Source organism: Schistocerca serialis, chromosome 4 (assembly GCF_023864345.2).
Source record: "Schistocerca serialis cubense isolate TAMUIC-IGC-003099 chromosome 4, iqSchSeri2.2, whole genome shotgun sequence".
In the NCBI taxonomy this organism is placed as follows: Eukaryota; Metazoa; Arthropoda; class Insecta; order Orthoptera; family Acrididae; genus Schistocerca; species Schistocerca serialis.
In genome coordinates, this window is record NC_064641.1 from 273391462 (window position 1) to 273410810 (window position 19349).

Sequence of the window (19349 nt, forward strand, 5' to 3'; positions counted from 1 at the left end):
TGCCGCTGAACGATTGGTCCGGACTTTCAAGTCACAGATTTTGAAATTGAAAGAGTCGCATTCTCGGGAGGACGCATTGTTGCTCTTTTTGTCTTCGTATCGCTCTCAGCCCCGAGATGGTCGCTCGCCGGCTGAGTTGCTCCACGGTCGTCCTCATCGCACCTTGATGTCTTTGCTGCATCCGCCGCATCAGGTTCCTGTGCAGCGGCAGACTCCTGCTTTTGCTCCAGGCGACGTTGTATTTTATCGCAACTATCGAGGTTCACGGCGTTGGCTCGCAGGGCGCATTCTTCGCTGCCTCGGCCGCGCGATGTATTTGGTTTTGGGGCCTCTGGTGAGGTGCGTCGGCATCTCAATCAGCTGCGCCTCTGTCGTCGCTCGGGTTCTGCCGCTCCCCGTCTGCTTTCAGCGACGGCGCCGTACGGTCAGCGCCCTGGGGACCCATCTACTGGCTCGCCTCATCCCCAGGTGTTACCGACGATGCCTTCCATTTTGCCCCATGGCGACGCGCCGCCGCCGCCGCAGCAGCAGCAGCCGCCGCCGCCGCCACTTGTTCTCCCGCCGGCGCCGCCCGCATTCGACGCTTCGTTGCAGCCGCCAAGCGCCTCCCAGGGTCACGCGCCGCCGATCGCTTCCCGTGACCAGCTGTCCTCCGCCATGGCACTCCCGCCCGCTCCGGACCACATGACGTCATCGCGCGTCGGCTACCCCGACGCAATGGAGGTTGATCCTTCGGTCCCTCCTGTCTCTTTACGGGCGCATACACCGCATGTTGACGTGCACCCTGGACTAGTTTTTCAGGCGTTTCCTAGCTCCCCTCGGACCGAATGGCCGGGTGCGGGTGGCACAGCCTCGCCTGTTGTTAGGCTCCCCACCTCATCGCATACGTCAACATGTGGTCCTCCCCACGGCGGGCGGAAGCCTTATCAAACGACCGTTCGCCGATTTGCGGGGGAGGAATGTGGTGTCACCGCCAGACACCACACTTGCTAGGTGGTAGCTTAAATCGGCCGCGGTCCATTTAGTACATGTCGGACCCGCGTGTCGCCACTGTGTAATCGCAGACCTAGCGCCACCACCAAGGCAGGTCTCGTGATACGAGAGAGCACTCGCCCCAGTTGTACGAGAACCTAGCTACCGACCAGATGTACGAAGCCTTTCTCTCTCATTAGCCGAGAGACAGAATAGCCATCAGCTAAGTTAATGGCTACGAACTAGCAAGGCGCCATTAGCCATACAGTGATTGTACTTAAAGTCTCCTGTGTATCGTCAAGATCGATGTACCACCATGACTGAGTAAAGTTAAGTATTAAACCTGCTCCGTACTTTTCTTCCTAACATTAATTACGTATCCTGTTCCAGTACTTCACGCCCGTCTGCGTTAGTCTAGCTTGCCTTTTCAGCCATCTCAACTTCACGGTGTCGGTCCAGATACCGACACAACAAAGATCTCATTACATATATTACAATGTGGATTACAGAGGATACACAGGATAAGTAACTGAATTACGTAAAACAAACGAAACTCCGTCCGAACAGGCCTTGAAGACACAACAGTACCGCTGGCCGGAGTGGCCGAGCGGTTCTAGGCGCTGCAGTCTGGACCCGCGCGTCGCTACGGTCGCAAGTTCCAATCCTGCCTCGGGCATGGATGTGTGTGATGTCCTTAGGTTAGTTAGGTTTAAGTAGTTCTAAGTTCTAGGGGACTGATGACCTCAGTTGAGAACCATAGTGCTCAGAGCCATTTTTGTACCTAACAGTACCGACCGGCCACCGTGTCACCCTCAGGCCTTAGGCGTCATCGGATGCGAATACAGACGGACATGGGGTCAGTAAACCGCTCTCCCGTCCGTTGTCAGTTTTAGTGACTGGTGGCGTTACTTCTCAATCCAGTAGCTCCTCAACTGGCCTAACAAGGGCTAAGTGCACCTCCCTTGCCAACAGCACTGACGGTGATACATGCAAGTGCTAGCCAAGTCCGACAGCACTTAACTTCGGTGATCTGACGGAAACTGTTGTGACCAATGTGGCAATTGAATTACATAAAACATAAAATTCTTATGCAGTGCAGAAGTTGCTTGTATCTAAAGGTGAGATAATTATTGAATTTATAACAGTCCCACTGCTCTGTCCTTCTGGGGGAGTTTGAAGTATACCGTGATCAAGCGGTGCAGCAGATGAGACGGGAACAAGATAAAAATGGTCAACTGTATTATGAAACGGTTCTATTGAGACGTTTCGGGGTGCGAAATTTTGGGAGATGGATACGTACACATGGGTATATCATTCCATGCTGATTCAGATGTAAGCTAGAATTCATCAACCATAATGACTGGCGAGTGGTTGCTTGCCAGTCTATCACCAATCCATGACGGTATGTTTTCAGGTGATGAGAGATTTGGAAAGCGCGCTCGCCAGAGCAACGATAAAACATTCACGTATCGACGTAGGCACTACCAGCATGGGCATTGTGGGATCTTGCATTACCTTTTTGAGACATGACATGACAGGATTCTGAATTTCGGGCGCAGTCACTACCTTAACACCTCACAAATGCAACGGCTACTGTCCAAATTACCGTTCATGCGAACGAGAAATGATAGTGTCGTGTGTCCAATGGTAAACTACAAATTTATACCTGGTGTTTAGCTGGTACGAGGATGACGTCAGTAATGTGGAGATGTTCGTTCTCTTCGCAGCCTCCACACATGGATATGTGCGCAAAACTGGCACTTGCTTGCGTCCGATGTTGTCACTGGACATGCTACTGTCAGCGCACCACTCTCTGCTGCTGCGTCAAGGGATGACTCGACAATGGTTGCCGTGCTGACAGTCTGCAGAGCTAACGCGCGCTCCAACTACCCGTGTGACTACTTGTCTTGCTAAAAACATACTTCCTGACTGAAGGCGCACTATGCGACTCAATGATCCTGCATTGCCGAGAGAACAATATAAATGTTGAAGGAAACGGTATAGCACGTCGTTGCAACCAAACCGGTTGAAATTTGCATAAGACGCTTTTGGATAATGTAGTGAGGCATCTATGGACTCGAATATACCGGGTGGTTATAGTTAAACTTTCCCTATTTAACACGTTATAACACGGAGAATAATTATCATACGAGGATTAAACTTAGTAGCAATAATATCAAGGACATGGCGAAGAGTAATAATGCTAAATCAATTCAATTAAAACCCCTTTAATGTGCTGCTAAGGTACATGACACCACTACATACCGGCACCATTACTGCTACAAAAGGGGCCCAATGAGGTGGCCATCAGTGGCCAGAAGAGTCCGAAAGCGCAGGACTGCATTCTGCGCAGCAGAACGAAGCACCTCTCTTGATACTCTGTGCTTCAGATCAGCACATGCGTGAATATTCCCATGACAACCTCTTGGAAACAATCGACTGATGATTCGATCGTTTCCAAATGTGTTTAGGAGAAGTAGGTGAACTTCACGAGCAATGTGCGGTGGGGCACTATCTTGCAAGAAAACTGTTGAGTTCAATGCGTCTCTCTCCTGTAGGGCGGGTATGACATACTGGAGAAGCATATCGCAATAACGCTGGCTAGTCACACTGCCCTTCTTTGGTCCTTGAGCGCCAACCTATTACATAAAGAATAGGCTAATGGTAGGTTGTTTTGGAAATCAGCCCTATGCAAAGACAATTAGTTTACTTTCGCCGACCGCTGTAGACGAGCGGTTCTAGGCGCTTCAGTCCAGAACCGCGCGACTGCTACGGTCGCAGGTTCGAATCCTACCTCAGGCAGACAGTAAACCCAGGTGTAGGTCCAATGTGTCCAGCACGCAGAGAGGTTGGTTGCAGGCCCTTAACTGGCCTACTTCTAACCAACATACGGCCATCACTGACACCGAAAGAGAACCAGCTTTCTCCAGAAAACACAACAAACTTCCAACCTGCCCTCCAATGATCTCTCGCTTGACACCACTGAAGTCGCGGATGGCGGTGGTCTAGGGGCAGTGGAATGCACGTTACAGGGCGACTGGCTGCGAGCTGTCTTTGAAAAAACCGATTTGTAACAGTTCGCTGTGGTATCAATATTGCTGAAGTTGCTGCTGCAGGTGCATTACAATGCGTCACAGCCATACATGAAAGACATTGGTTTTAGCTCTAGGCAATGTCACACGACCGTCTGGAGTCCAGTCTTCTTGTACCTGTACCTTCGCGTGATCATCGCTGCCAGCAATCACGTAGACTGGCTATATTCCTGTCGAGTCTTTCTGTAATATCGCAGAAGGAACATTCAGCTTCTCATAGCAGTATTACGTGACCTCGTACAAACTGAGTGAGGTGCTGATAATGGAGAGTTTGTTGCCTTAAAGGCTTCTTAACCACTATCAACTCACCACATCCAGTCTTAAAGATAAGTAACGATCACGAGCGATTTAAAAGGAACGTGATTTGCGATGAGTCGCAACTCATAACAGCGCTAATAGCGCCACTCTTATGCCACTGGTTCGAAATTAGAATAGAAATCATCTTTCAGATGTAGAGGCACACCAACCAAAATCCGTTTATGTCGCACAACTCCTTCTCGGTGTTGGGATTTATTTTTTCGTCAGTGCATATGTCCTTTCGGGCGCTAGTGGCGTGGGGTGATTGAAATCGTACGTGGCTTTAAGTGCGGACCTCTGGAAACAATAGAGCCTATATTCGGATGGCGCTTTTGAGATCTCACCCAATGCGTGCAAATATACCACAGGCCGCTAAACCACAGTCTCAATATGCCACGATCCTCTGTCTCTCGAAATCCTACTCTGACCGGCAGACGTTTCTCATTCTTACTCGATGCATACCACGAGCTTCTCAGTTACAATCAAAAGCAGTTTCTGAATAAACGTATTGTTTCCTTATGTACAAAATGTATAAGGCGTAACGCTACCTATTCTGAGCGGCTGTGCCGAAATGCTAGTCGTTTGCAGATCCAAATACACTTCAAGCCGTTTGTTGCATGCCCTCTTCATTATTTTTACAATTTTAATGGAAAACAGTGTACTGTAATTAAGCTCTACAAAGACAAAAAGAAGAAAATAAAAACAAATTCTAGTGTCTTTAAAACAACAGTAACGACGAGACCACTAAACTCACAAAAACGTAAAACGCACGCTCCTGTGTTAGCACTGACATTGTAACTATAGCGCTGCACACAGGCAGACAATCAAATACGACTATAGGCCCTCAAATCTACAACATCGAAGCTACTCAACTGTCGCGCTGATAGCGGCGTAAAGCTCTACTACTGAAATGTGATCTACAAGCAATAAAAACAAGAAAATAAATACGAGCCCGGGAGTCTTTTAGACGATAGTAACGGCGATACTACTAAACACTTGCTTTCACTAAAAACAAAAGCGCAAGCTGCGGGATGAGCTCGGTCACTGGACACTACCGCAGTGCACACAAGCAGAAGTTCAACGATCAATGATGCTGCTACGTAGACCGGCTCACAGGCGCCGGCGGTGGAGACGTCTCAGCCGCGCTCGGCTATTCGCTCTTTGCCAGAAGTGCCTCGTGTGAAACTTAAGGTCCCGCGTATCCACTTACCTTCCACGTGGAGCGGACGGTGCAAACCGTATGCAGAAGCGTTCACCACAGTGCGCCTCTCCGCTTTCGCTGGAGATAGCGAAGCAATCAGATTGGATGAAAATAAAGGCGAAGAAATGTATTTGTAGTATTTCCTCACTCAATTTTCGTTGATAATTGACCATAATCTTGCATACCTTTTGTAAGTCAGGCCCCCTTCGCTTCCCATTCCTTAATACAAATATCTCATTTATAGCCATTACAATATCTATCATTTTGAGAACTGTAATTACATTGATCCAAAAATTTTAATTTTTTACTATTTTCAGAAACGAAAGCACTCGTGTGCTGGACACGAAAATCAAGGTTAAAATTGTCTCCTAGTGCAGGGTTACAAGTAGGTAAGGTGTTTTCGTTTCACAGTCACACTTATGAGGCATTACTAGAGCTACATTAAAGGCATTGTGATAACAGTTCCTCAGCGGTAAGTGTATGAGGTGAACTTTTTCAGTGCAGAGCAGACAAAAGCACACATTGTGATTAGGGATTTAGATGTTCCAAGCTTAAAGCTGAACTCTCGGCCTCACGACTGCAGCAGTGTCGGGAGTGCCTGATAAAACTGAATGTCATTTCAGTCCTGAAGACTTACATTTTTCAGTGACATTGACGGTTTGTGGCAAGACCTGAGCATTACATACAACATTACGAGTGGAAACTCTTTATAGGTGACTAAGAAACAAGCCTGAAATCAATACCCTTACTTAATAGTAATGATAGGCCGTCCACCTGTGTTGCGTATGGTACCTTAGCTAAAAAAGGTTATATACCGTACTGAAATCCTTTATAAACTGTGTTAATTACAATAAGCATGAATGGCTGGTATATGGAGACTTCAAAGACACTGCGATGCTGTTGGGTTTGCAAGGGGGATACACTGCTGCTGCTGCCTGTATGAGAGGGACACTCGGGCAACAGCAAAATGCTTCACAGAGAGGAAATGGCCTCTATGAACAGCTCTTGTGCCTGCAGTCAAAAAATATTTCCGAAGATCCTCTCATGAATCCGAACAAAACTGTTCTCCCACCATTGCACGTTAAGCTGGGACTCATGACAGCATTTGTTAAGGCTGCGCACAGGAATGAAACAGCATTTCAGTATTTGTGTAAGAAGTTTCCGCGACTCAGCACAGATAAGCTCATAAAGGGGACTTCCATTCATTCAAAGATACGCCAGCCGTGGGCGGACATACATTTGAGTCCACTCGAACTCCTGATCGGCTGAATGCATGGCATTGTTTCGGTAAAGTGATAAAATTGTCCTCAGGGAACAGGAGAGCCGAAAATTATAGAGAACTTGTCAACGAACTCATTCATGTTTATAAGGTCATTGGCTGCAATGTGACGCTGAAAATGCACTCCATTGCCTTCATGTGTTCCCAGAGAATCTTGGTGCATTTAGTGGCAAGGACGGCGAGAAGTTCCACCGGGATATTTCTCTGAGCGAAAAGTGGTATACGGGACGGTGAGATACTGGTACGTCGACTGATCTCTGCTGGATGCTGCAGAGAGGTGCTCCAGACAAAATCCACAAGAGGAAGGCAAAGAACCGTTACCAATAAACTAAGTTTATCCAATTGATTACGGTAGCAGTATACATGGAATGTAAAGTCCCAACTTACTTCTAAAACTGGGCTAGGAGACAATTTTAATAGTGATATTCGTATTTAACAGCTCGAAATCTATAGGGACCGTCTACTTTGGTTTCTGTAAAAAAATCCACTATAGACCATTGTTATCAGTCATCAGTGAGGCAATACTCAAATGACCTATAATGTTGTTGTTGTTGTTGTTGTGGTCTTCAGTCCCAAGAGTGATCTGAGGTGGCCCTCCATGCTAATCTGTCTTGTGCTAACTTCTTCATTCTTGCATAATTACTGCAGCCTACTTTCGTTTGAGCCTTCTTACTGTACAGTAATGAATCTTTAGTCTCCCCTCATACTTCCCACCTTAACTATTCCTTGACGTCTTGTGTCCTATCAACTGATACCTGCCTTTAATCCACCTGTGTCTTGACACTTATTCACCTCTATTTGCATTGAGTAAATATCCATTATTTGTCCGATCTACCCACTTAATATCTGCAGTCATTCGTAGCAGCACATTTAAAAAGCTTCTAGTCTCTTCTTGTCTACACTACTTAACGTGTACATTTTACTACCATACAGAACTGCACGCCAGACAGATGCTTTCAGAACATGCTTCCTAACACTTAAATGTACACTGAGATGACAAACGTCATAGGTTACCTTCTAATATCGGGTCGGACATCTTTTTTCCCGGCGCTCTGCAGCAACGTGGCATGGATTCAATGGGACAAGCTGCCACCATAGCCGTCCACAATTGCGAATGTGTTGCCGGCGCAGGATTTTGCACACGAACTGACCTCTCTGTTACGTCCCATAAATTTTCGGTGGGTTTCATGTCGAGTGATCTGGGTGGCCAAATCATTCGCTCGAAGTGTCCAGAATGTTCTTCAAACCAATCGCCAACAACTGTGGCCGGTGACATGGCACAATGTAATCCACAAAAATCCCACCGTTGTTTGGAGATACGAAGTCCATGAATGGCTGCAAATGGTCTCCGAGCAGCAGAACATAAAAATTTCCAGTCAATGATCAGTTTAATTGGGTCAGAGGACCCGGTCGATTCCATGTAAACACAGCCCACACCACTATGGAACCGTCACGAACTTACAGTGTCTCGCGGACAACATGGGTGCACGTCTTCGCGGGGTGTGCGCCGCACTCGAAATCACCTGTCAGCTCTTACCAACTGATATCAGGACTCATATGATCAGGGCACGGCTTTCTAGTCGTCTACGCGCCAGTTGATACGGTCACGAACGCAGGAAAGGCCTTACAGGCGATGTCGTGCTGTTTGTGGTGTCACCGCCAGACACCACACTTGCTAGGTGGTAGCCTTTAAATCGGCCGCGGTCCGTTAGTATACGCCGGACCCACGTGTCGCCACTATCAGTGATTGCAGACCGAGCGCCGCCACACGGCAGGTCTAGAGAGACTTCCTAGCACTCGTCCCAGTTGTACAGCCGACTTTGCTAGCGATGGTTCACTGACAAATTACGCTCTCATTTGCCGAGACGATAGTTAGCATAGCCTTCAGCCACGTCATTTGCTACGACCTAGCAAGGCGCCATTATCATTTGCTATTTATCTTGTGATGCATGTACCGTCAGACCGATGTTCACAAATTATGAATTAAAGTTAAGTATTCCAGTAGTTACTTACGTTCTTTGCTACTGTGAATTCCCTTAACTGTTCCATACCTCACGCCAGCCTGCGTGAGCTTAAACGCGTGCCTTTCGGCTTCCTCCTAGTGGCTTGGCTGTCTTGCCAAGTCACAACACTGTTAGCAAAGGCATTCGCGTTGGTCCTCTGCTGCCAGAGACCATTAATGCAAAATTTCGCCGCACTGTCCTAATGGATACGTTTGCCACACATGGCACATTGATTTCTGCGGATTACTTCGGGCAGTGCTGTTTGTCTGTTAGCAAACGCCGCTGCTCTCGTTTGTTAAGTGAAGGCCGTCGGCCACTGCGTTGTCCGTGGTCAGAGGTAACACCTGAAATTTGGTATTGTAAGTAGGCTGTTTAGGTTTTTTATTGGTAACGCCACCTCTGTATGAAAATCACTGGCTGTGCTGTGTGCAGTCTGTGGCTGCTTTGCACTATGTAAGTAGGCTGTTTAGGCTTTTTATTGGTAACGCCACCTCTGTATGAAAATCACTGGCTGTGCTGTGTGCAGTCTGTGGCTGCTTTGCATTGTTGTAATACTCGCCATTGTAGTGTTGGGCAGCTGGGCTGTTAACAGCGCGTAGCGTTCCGCAGTTGGAGGTGAGCCGCCAGCAGTGGTGGATGTGGGGAGAGAGATGGCGGAGTTTTGTAATTTGTCATGAACTGCTATATATATTGACTATCAAGGTAAATACATTGTTTGTTCTCTATTAATATCTTTCATTTGCTAACTATCCCTATCTGTAGTTAGTGCCTTCCGTAGTTTGAATCTTTTATTTAGCTGGCAGTAGTGGCGCTCGCTGTACTGCAGTAGTTCGAGTAATGGAGATTTTTGTGAGGTAATTGATTTCTGAAAGGTATAGTTTAATGTTACTCAGGGCCATTCTTTTGCAGGGATTTTTGAAAGTCAGATTGCGTTGCGCTAAAAATATTGTATGTCAGTTTAAGCACAGTCTTGTATAAATTGTTCAAAGGGGACGTTTCAGTATTCTCGGCGACATTGTGGATCTCGGAATACTGAAATCACTAACGACTACCGAAATGGAAAGTCCTATGCGTTTAGCTCCGCGTTCCAAGTTCGTTAATTTCCATGGTGCCGCCATAATCACGTCGGAATTCTTTTTACACGAATCACCTGAGTGCAAATGACAGCACCGCCAATGCACTGGCTTTTTATACCTTGATTACACGATACCACCACCATCTGTATATATGCATATCGTTATTTCACGTCGTTTTTTTATCTTACTGTATACTGGATCTTGAAATGTTTCTCTTGTTCAGAAGTTCTTTCCAGGCCGGCCGGAGTGGCCGAGCGGTTCTAGGCGCTACAGTCAGGAACCGCGCGACCGCTACGGTCGCAGGTTCGAATCCTGCCTCGGGCATGGACGTGTGTGATGTCCTTAGGTTAGTTAGGTTTAAGTAGTTCTAAGTTCTAGGGGACTGATGACCTCAGCAGTTAAGTCCCATAGTGCTCAGAGCCATTTGAACCATTTTTGAGTTCTTTCCATGCCATAGCCGTTCTACAAAAATGGTTCAAATGGCTCTGAGCACTATGGGACTTAACATCTGTGGTCATCAGTCCCCTAGAACTTAGAACTACTTGAAAACTAACCTAAGGACATCACACACATCCATGCCCAAGGCAGGATTCGAACCTGCGACCGTAGAGCCGTTCTACTTTTATATCTTTTCCACTTCAGACATCGTCATTTGCCTTGCTGCCCGAATAAAAAACTCATGTACTACTTTTTGTGGTTCAATTCCTTATCTAATTCCTTCAGCTGTCTCTACTTCTTCCTGTTATCTGTAATAAGTCCTCAGTTACATGAATGTGCTATTTTTCGGATTGTACAAGGCGTATGATTTAAACAGTTTGTGATAGTTGTCTTGGTTGCTTATATCTGGTTACCAAGTTTACTCTCCAAATTCCCACAAATTTCTTGCAGACTTGAAGATCTGTAATGCCCCCCCCCCCTCCCCCAAAACTGGGAGTGTATTAGAGACTAAAATTAGTAACGACGTTCTGTGGGAATTATGCTATGTCAGAGGAACTTCCCTTTCACTTTGTGCATGAAAAACTCACGTTTTGACTCCAGGCGGCATCTTTGCTATTAAATTCCACTATAAAGGGATATCAACACAGGATAGCGGCTTTTATAGGTCGTCGCGGAGATGGATCTCTGTCACCAAACGTAGAGTCAAGAAGAGCTGGAACAAAGTAGAAGCAGTTGTTTGGTACATGTCATCTTTAAAAAGAAGAAGAAAAACCACAGCATTAGTGTCACCAACCCACTGTCCTTCACCATATATGTTGCTTTAGTCTTCCATTTAAAAGGCTATAGCATTCTTATTGTTTAACAAGGATATGTAACAAACCAACAAAAGTCATTACAGTACAAAAGCTGAAAAAACTAAGTGAAGCAAGACATTCTGATGTTCAGGAATGGTTTTCTTCCAGTAGCCTGGCATCGATTTCCTCCGCCCTTCACACTTCTCAGATAATTCAGAGCACAATGAAACTGCGCGTAAAAAATTAGTATCACCTCAGAGTAGCAAGTAGTTAGTGCATTACATTGCAACTCTGGATTTACTTTTTAGCAATCTATAACGAATCATCGTCTATGCGTATGTGAAAACTGCAAAAATTGCTCCTTTGTCGGATTATGTATAAAACTGCAAAGTTGTAAGAAAGGCCTCGATTAAGTGATCACTGACACACAGACGGAGTCATTCCCGAGCACCATACTTTCTACCAGTATTCTCAGTGTCTCATGTACGGAGAGCATGTGATAATACCGGACCTAATCTACTACTCCAGTGTGTGTCGGGGAGCTTAACGTCCCAGTCTGCGGGCAGTTCATCATCAGTACTACTACACATACTCTCATGCCATGAACAACATAAAGAGATTTTTAATTTAATACAGGTTTTATGTGTGAGTAGTCAGAACCACTTCTCTTCCTTTTGTCGGCCAAATATTGGAGCAAACTGGCTGTCAACCTGCTCGTCAGCAAGAGACTGAGGGATAACGATCTTGCCTGCGGCAGTGTAACCGTCTGTATGAATAGTTAGACTTACACAACTCGCAAAAACTTATTGAGACGATAACAGATTCGGGGTCCCCACGTTTCACTTACGCTACACATTGTGAAAAGACTTAAGCGCTCCACTTTGAAACAAATGGCAGTCATAACAGTTTAATAATCATTTCTATATTGCTGTATTTCAATAATAATGTGTTGTAGACACCTCATGTCCAATTTAGCTGTGTATTCCCTTGTTAATTGGTGCTGTGTAATGATCATTATCTTTCTCGTGTTAAAACAGACAGTGTACGTTAGTGAGAGAGAGTTGTTGCAGAGATCTTTTAAGTTTTTTTTCTGTACTGTTCACATAGCAATCCTACCAATAAGTACTAGGATGTACTATAGTTTTGGGTCAAAATTACAAAACAAATTTCAGATAGAAGTAATGTCAGATGTAGCATTTATGACAGACAGCCAGTTGTGAAATATAGGTTTATTAAACTTTAACTATGGTTTCGACAGCTTTATAACTTTCTTCTTCGGAAGCTATTGTACCTAATAACAAATACTACGACACTGTGGGTAGGACAAATATGGTGTCGTTGCAATAAAAAGTTCAGGAAATGATTACAATAATATTAGTGAAGAATACTAACATTTGTGGGAAGAGGAGGGGGTAAAAAAGTGTGTCATTTAATTCATGTGGCTATTACATTCTAAACGATCAGCTTCAACTTGCAAACAGATATTTCCTGGAAGGCTTCAAGCCTCTACTTCTAGCCGAATAGTCAAGTTTTCTCTTCGATGCTGGCCTCCGAGCTGTTTTTCTTTTCTCAGAATTCTTTGTTGACTTAGAGTACATCTTTTATTTGTTCTTTTACAATGTACTTTTCTTTATCCACAGGTAGGTGGCTGTTCAACATTCTAGTAATGAACCATCTTAGAAGGATCCCTCCCCCTTTTATTAAAAAAATTTAATGGGTGTTTTGTTCTGCTCACAACATTGTGGTTTCTTGACATATGTACACTGCTTAGAATCCTTTGTTTACTCATTATTCTACTGGGTATTTCAAAACATATCCCCTTCTAGTATATTTGTTGAGACAGCTTGTTTCTCAGTACGACCACTTTCTTTAGCATAATGCTTCGCAAGTGATGATCTTCCACCCCTTCCCTTCCTCTCCCCCTCGAACCCCCCCCCCCCCCCCCGACTCTCCCACACTATCTCTTTCACCAATCTGCATTTGTCTAAATACTCGCAGTTTCTCCGTCACAGTGTTCCTTCATGTCTTGAGCCAACTCAATGCCTAAAAAAAATGTTCAATTGTGTGTGAAATCTTATGGGACTTAACTGCTAAGGTCATCAGTCCCTAAGCTTACACACTACTTAACCTAAATTATCCTAAGGACAAACACACACACCCATGCCCGAAGGAGGACTCAAACCTCCACCGTCAATGCCTGAGTATAAGACCTCTTTCACATTGATAATATTCCCGTTAAGCGTTTTCACTTTGACACTCATGCTTGTTGCAGTTGCTTATTCAGGCACAACTGCTTCTCGTGCGTTTTTATGATACTGTGAATAGTTTGCAAAGTTAACCTGACCCTGCGGGTTCTTTACTACCCATATGACTTTAATTGCCGCACTTTTTTTACTCCCTCCCCTCCCTCTTTTACACTTTTTAGTTAACATGTTAATTCTAGCAATGAATATGTACCTGTGATATCACGCACGCTGCTCATTGCAGATATGCGCATACAGGACGCGCAGGAAACTACTAAGTGGATGACACGCGTATGTAGTAGTCAGAGTCAACGACTCTACATTGGATATAGATAATGTGATTCTACGTGAGTGTGCTCCACGTTTCCTGTAATTTTGTTTGCTGTGACGATATCATTTATGGTCTACACAACGTCGTAATATTTATTATTAGGTAGAATACCTTCTGAAGAAGAAAGGTCTAAAACTGTCGAAACCATGGTTAAGGTTTAATAAACCCGTATTTTGCAATTGATTGATTGTTATCCCAGTTTATTGAAGCTTATATACAGCAGTTAGCTTTCTTGATTAGAAGTATATTTACCTGGAATCGCATTGTCTAATTAGGCTAGTGACCGTCCTTGATTTACGTAGCTACAGTTTTATGCTATAAACACAGTTACAGTCGTTCGATTCCCGTTAAAATAACTGCTGCTCCCTGACTATTACCCAGCCGGTGTGGCCGAGCGGTTCTAGGCACTACAGTCTGGAGTCGCACGACCGCCACGGTCGCAGGTTCGAATCCTGCCTCGGGCATGGATGTGTGTGATGTCCTTAGGTTAGTTAGGTTTAACTAGTTCTAAGTTCTTGGGGACCTCAGAAGTTAAGTCCCATAGTGCTCAGAGCCATTTGAACCATTTTTGAACCTGACTATTAGAAATGTTCCTGGTGACGAAACTTTGTCCAATAAATTTCCATTAGCACTCTATCACGGCCAAACTTTAAATTGATTTCGAAGGAGTAACATTATTAGGAAATTGCTCTCGTAGTAATAATGGGTAGTGTTATACTGTACTTGACTTTTCCCGTGACAGGACTAATAGTAGTGATAGGGGAAAGTCTTATAAAGGACGTTTGTTATATTAAATCAGGGAACTGATTTTATGGTTATAGAGGAAGCTGCATAGAGTAAAACCTGTAGAGAGAGACAGATACTTGAATGTTCAACAAATAATTATTGTGTGTAAGTGCAAGTCTGAAAGTGCAGTTTAGTAAAAGAAATGTGTGCTATAAGAAAAGACTCGCACGGGCGAGGAATTTATGGCGTGTCTCATCACAATAGACGAAATTTGATGAAAAATAAATAAATAAATCATGGGGTTCATGAATGAGTGTCAGTTTTTAATCAAAAACTGCCTTCATTGTACACAACATATCGTTTAAAAGTACTACGGTACTCTAATCCATTTTTTACAACTACTCATGCCTCTTTTACAATCAGTTTTCTGATTTTGTGGGGTCCACCATGAGTTTCTTCCCCGTCGATGTCTTTTCGTATAGCATTAACTTACTTTACTGAGTTGTAATTACACCAACAATTATTTATTGCATGTATTTCAGAACCTTCCTTCTTCTATAGTTTTTATGCCCTACAGCTTCTTCTGGTGGCAAGTAAATGAGTCGTGATGTGTTAACATTCATCCTATCATCCTGTTCCTTATTCAAGACATTGTTTTCAGCATATTCTTTTCTTTGCTAATTATGCGGACAACCTTCCCATTTTTTATTTAAGAAGTTTACCTAATTTTCGGTATCCATGTGTAGCACCAGGTCTCAAATATTTCGATTCTCTTTTTCTTCGGTTTCCTGTCTATCACGAACGTCCTGAAATTAAGGCCTATGTTTGATACTAAGAGTAGTAGATCTGTGTTAAAGAGGAACGCCCTCTTTGTGCTAGGCTGGTTTTTATGTTGCCCCTGCTTCGTCCGCGATGTCTTGTTCCACTTTCAAGATAGCAGAATTCGTTAACTTCCTCTATTTCGGGTTCCCCAATTTTCATGTTAAGTTTATTGTTAATTTCGCTTCTGCTACTCCACAATATTTTCATCTTTCTTCGTTTTGCTGTCAGTCTGTTATGTGAGCTCATTAGACTGTTCAATTCATTCATATCGTAACTGCCTGACAAAAAGAATTAAGTACGCAGAATACACGGTCGGACATCAATATAAATTCCTACACATAACACGCGATCGGCGGGTATGTAGATCAAGTTGCAATTCTTTGTGACAGCTGCAATGACTACCAGACTACATTATTGTTGTTCATGTTTAGCGTTGCTACCAGGCCTGGTGGGTCATAGAAGGGAAGTGAACAGTGTCAAAAGTTGAGTGGCACTGTGAAGGACGCCAAGGTGCCGTGCGTCATGTGAGAAAGAATTTTTTAAGGAGCCTCATTGTGGGTCTTCATTAGGTCTGCTGATAGGATCGTGCAACATCCAGATTTGTGGGGCATTGACAGCGGCCAGATGTTGAACTAAATGGGAGGGCACGCACAACCGTCGTCATGTTTCGAGTCGAACACGTCTGATCACCACTAGGGAGCATCGCTGTATTATTAACCAAACACAGGATTGTAATTCCGTCACATGTGCAATTGCTGTTCGAGAGCAAATAATTAGCTACTTACAACATTATTTGTCATCCGGTATGATTGGTCGGAAACCAACAGCAGCCGAACTAAGGAATTCCTGCCCCATGTGTAGGTTGTCGTTAACACCACGACGCAACCGGCTGCATTTGGAGTTAATACTTGACCTGGAACCATGGACTGCTGCTTAATGCGTCGCTTCGTCTTCAGTGAGGAATCGCTATTGTGTACTACCTTACATGACCATAGTCGGTGAGTACGGCGGAGACCTGGTGAGAGATCCCATTACTTCAATGTTTCGGAGAGACACAGGTGTATTGTTCCTGGCGCCACGGTGTGGGGGGACATCGGGTATGGTCGTGGCTGGTTGTGACTGAGGGAACCTTGATAGCACGTCGGTATGACACGGCCATTCTACGCCGTCATGTGTTTCCACTCATGGAAGAGTATCGTGGTGCCGTTTTTCAAGAAGATAGTGCCTGTCTGCGCATGACATATATCTCTGCGAACTGTGTGCGTATTGCTAAAATACTCCAGTGCCCAGCAAGATCTCTAGGTCTGTCCCCATAGAACAGGCGTGGCCCCTGCTGGGACGTCAACTCCGTCCCAGTGTCAGTATCCAGAATATGAAGGATTTGTGGGGCAGCTTGCCTCAAGAGGGGATACGACACCTTCACTGTGCATCCAGGTCGGGGGGAAGGGGGGTGGGGCATAACAATAGTGATAAGTGGGCTCATATTGCCAACTTCTTTGTAAATTTGATTCGATTTTGTAATCACTGAAATAACATCAAATACCCTCTCAAACCGTGATGTTTCATTTCGTTTCCTGCTCTACTTCTTGGTGTGTCAGGCAGCGTGTATTAACCGTCTTTCGCTGTAGCTTATACCTGCTTTTCTGAGAATCGCGAACATTGTCACCATTTTACGTTGTCGAACGGTTTTTCTAGGTCGGCAAAAGCGTAAGTAAGGGTAAGGGTCTTGGTTCCTTTTTTTTTCAGTTTAGCCCCCATTATCAAGGACAAAGACAGATCCGCCTCTCTGGTGCCTCCACCTTTCCTAACTCCAAACGCATCGTCCTCCAAAATATCTTTTTCTAGTCCGTTATTCTCCAAATTATTCTTGTCGGCAACTTCGGTGCAGCACACGTTAAGCTGATCGTGCGATAGATTTCACATTTATCTGTCCATGTTATCTTGGGGATTATATAGAAGATATTCATCCCAAAGATCCATTGTATGTCTTCATTTTTGTAGATTCAGCAAACATGAAAAGTCGACACTGCCTACTTGCATTGTCGATCACCTCATATAATTACTTACTGCTTTTTCGAGTTGTTTTTTGTGAAAGATAAGCGATTTACAAACACGTGCCTCACAGGCGTTGCTCATTGGAAGCCCTTGTACGGCATGACATACGCTTTTATTACTATTAGTTCCTGATCTCACAATACTGAGTTTAGTATCATTTGCCGTTGAAACAAGTACGATCCCAAGATTCTTTTGAAACATAGTTTTAGGAAATGTCAGCCGTCATAAAATTGTATTAAAATGTAATGAAACAGTATGGACCGGATAACATGTTATTTAAAAAATGGTGATCGAATTCCATGAATGGCTGATTATCGTCAGATCGTTACATACTCCTTGCTGACTGCTGGAGCTGGCGGTATGGAGCACTAATTGGTCTAGGCTGTATGAATTTTCAATTGATTCTAAGGGTGTCACTGTTGATCTAACACCCTGCACATAGAAAAATACACGTCTAGAGTAAACTTCGTAGTCCGAGCGAAGTTCTGTCCACAAGAATCTGGTGTGGTGGCTGAGTGTCGCATGATGTTCTACTGGAATAAGTTATTCATTATTTCCAATCTACATACCCTTGACAATATCAAAACACTGGTTCCCATTCTTAAGCTACTTTTCACAGGGAGGCGATCAAAGAGAGAAAATCTGATAAATAAAACAGGCTGAAGCAGGTAATAAAGACCACAAGAAACCAATCCAAAACGAATAAACATATCAATATGCAGTTCTAGCTAAGTTATAGTGGACAGAGTGGCGTATTTTCTAACAAACGCATGTAATTTTTTCTTCCTTATAGGTGTCTAATTATGACACTGACTAAAAAACGAAAACATGTACTTTTTTTCTATAGAAGTGGAAAGAGCCTTCGAAGCGAACTTCAGTGACATGTGTGGAATTTGAGAATGACAAGACAGCGCTGCAAACCGCCGTGCCGCCGTCTGGTGGGGAAATCATACAAACGTCCTACTGTACCAAACGTAAGCAAACGCGTAACTCACGTATGGTTCGTGTGTTTATTACTGTGACTATCATATCAAGTGCTCCTAAATTTGAGGCTAAGCAGTGATATATGCTATAAAGCTGTTCCAGACAGACAATACAGCACGCTGAATTTCATTCCGACTAACCGCAGCATAAGTTCATGTTTTTGATAGTCGTAAGTGTTTCCTTACAGTTCTTTTGTTTTAATTTTCCATACCGAACATGTCCGGAAGTCTTAAGTCTGGTGACCGTGCTGGCCATTTTGTGTTACTCGAACGACGGATCCAAGTATCTCGAAATGCTCTGTAAAGGAAATCTGCATTTTTCTTTACGAAATGAGCAAGACATCCGTCATGTTGGTAACACATGGATAGTCTTTTGTCCAGTGGGATGGCTTTCAAGAACTACGGCAGCACATCTGTTTGGAAGCGTAGATGATTGTGGCTTTTTAGAGTCCCGTCATCGGGCAATAATGCAATTCTCGAGAACCCACACGTTGACAGAGCTTCTCTAAGCCGGCGTGGATTCTAAATTGACCAGCAGTGAACAGATAGCGAAGAATGATGTGGCCCTTGCCCATTATTTGAAAACCATGACTACACCGTAAACAAAATCTTGCCTGGAAACGTCGCATCTTTTGTAGACAGCGCTTGGAGATCTGTTACCGATACTGAACGCTATTGTCATGAAGCTGTTGATGGAGTGAAATGTGGAAATGATTAAATGTGTTGTTAGTTGCATTTTGCTCATTAGTTACTCTTTTCTCGTTGACGTAATTTATTCTTCACACATCCAGTCTCTTGAAATTTTTTCGTATGATAGATCGCGACAGTTTGTTAAGATCAGGGTACCTATGAGCATACAACCGCACCACTGCTCTAACAGTCTGGTGCCATTCGCCATATAGGAAAACCATATCCAGGCTTATGACTCTGTATAAATTGTCAAAGACTGCAAGGCCTCACGAAGTGTCTGATCGCAACGACAGCAGGGCACAGCCTAATTGGCTTTAAGCGCACAAATAAATGCACAAATCATACTT

The 19349-nt window shown here is 44.2% G+C and overlaps 1 protein-coding gene across 5 annotated transcripts in view; it reads right to left on the minus strand.

Annotated features, from left to right (window-relative positions):
- The window catches only part of LOC126473831 (ATP-dependent translocase ABCB1-like), a 272239-nt gene that overhangs the window by 197238 nt on the left and 55652 nt on the right, over window positions 1-19349 (minus strand). For 3 of the 5 annotated variants that reach the window (XM_050101153.1, XM_050101154.1, XM_050101155.1), the window contains exon 2: window positions 10946-11070. The exons of the other annotated variants lie outside the window; for them this stretch is intronic. In XM_050101153.1, coding sequence (XP_049957110.1) covers window positions 10946-10965 — 20 coding nt within the window. In that variant the 5' untranslated portion in view covers window positions 10966-11070. The remainder of the gene's footprint in view (window positions 1-10945; window positions 11071-19349) is intronic. 5 annotated transcript variants of the gene reach the window in all.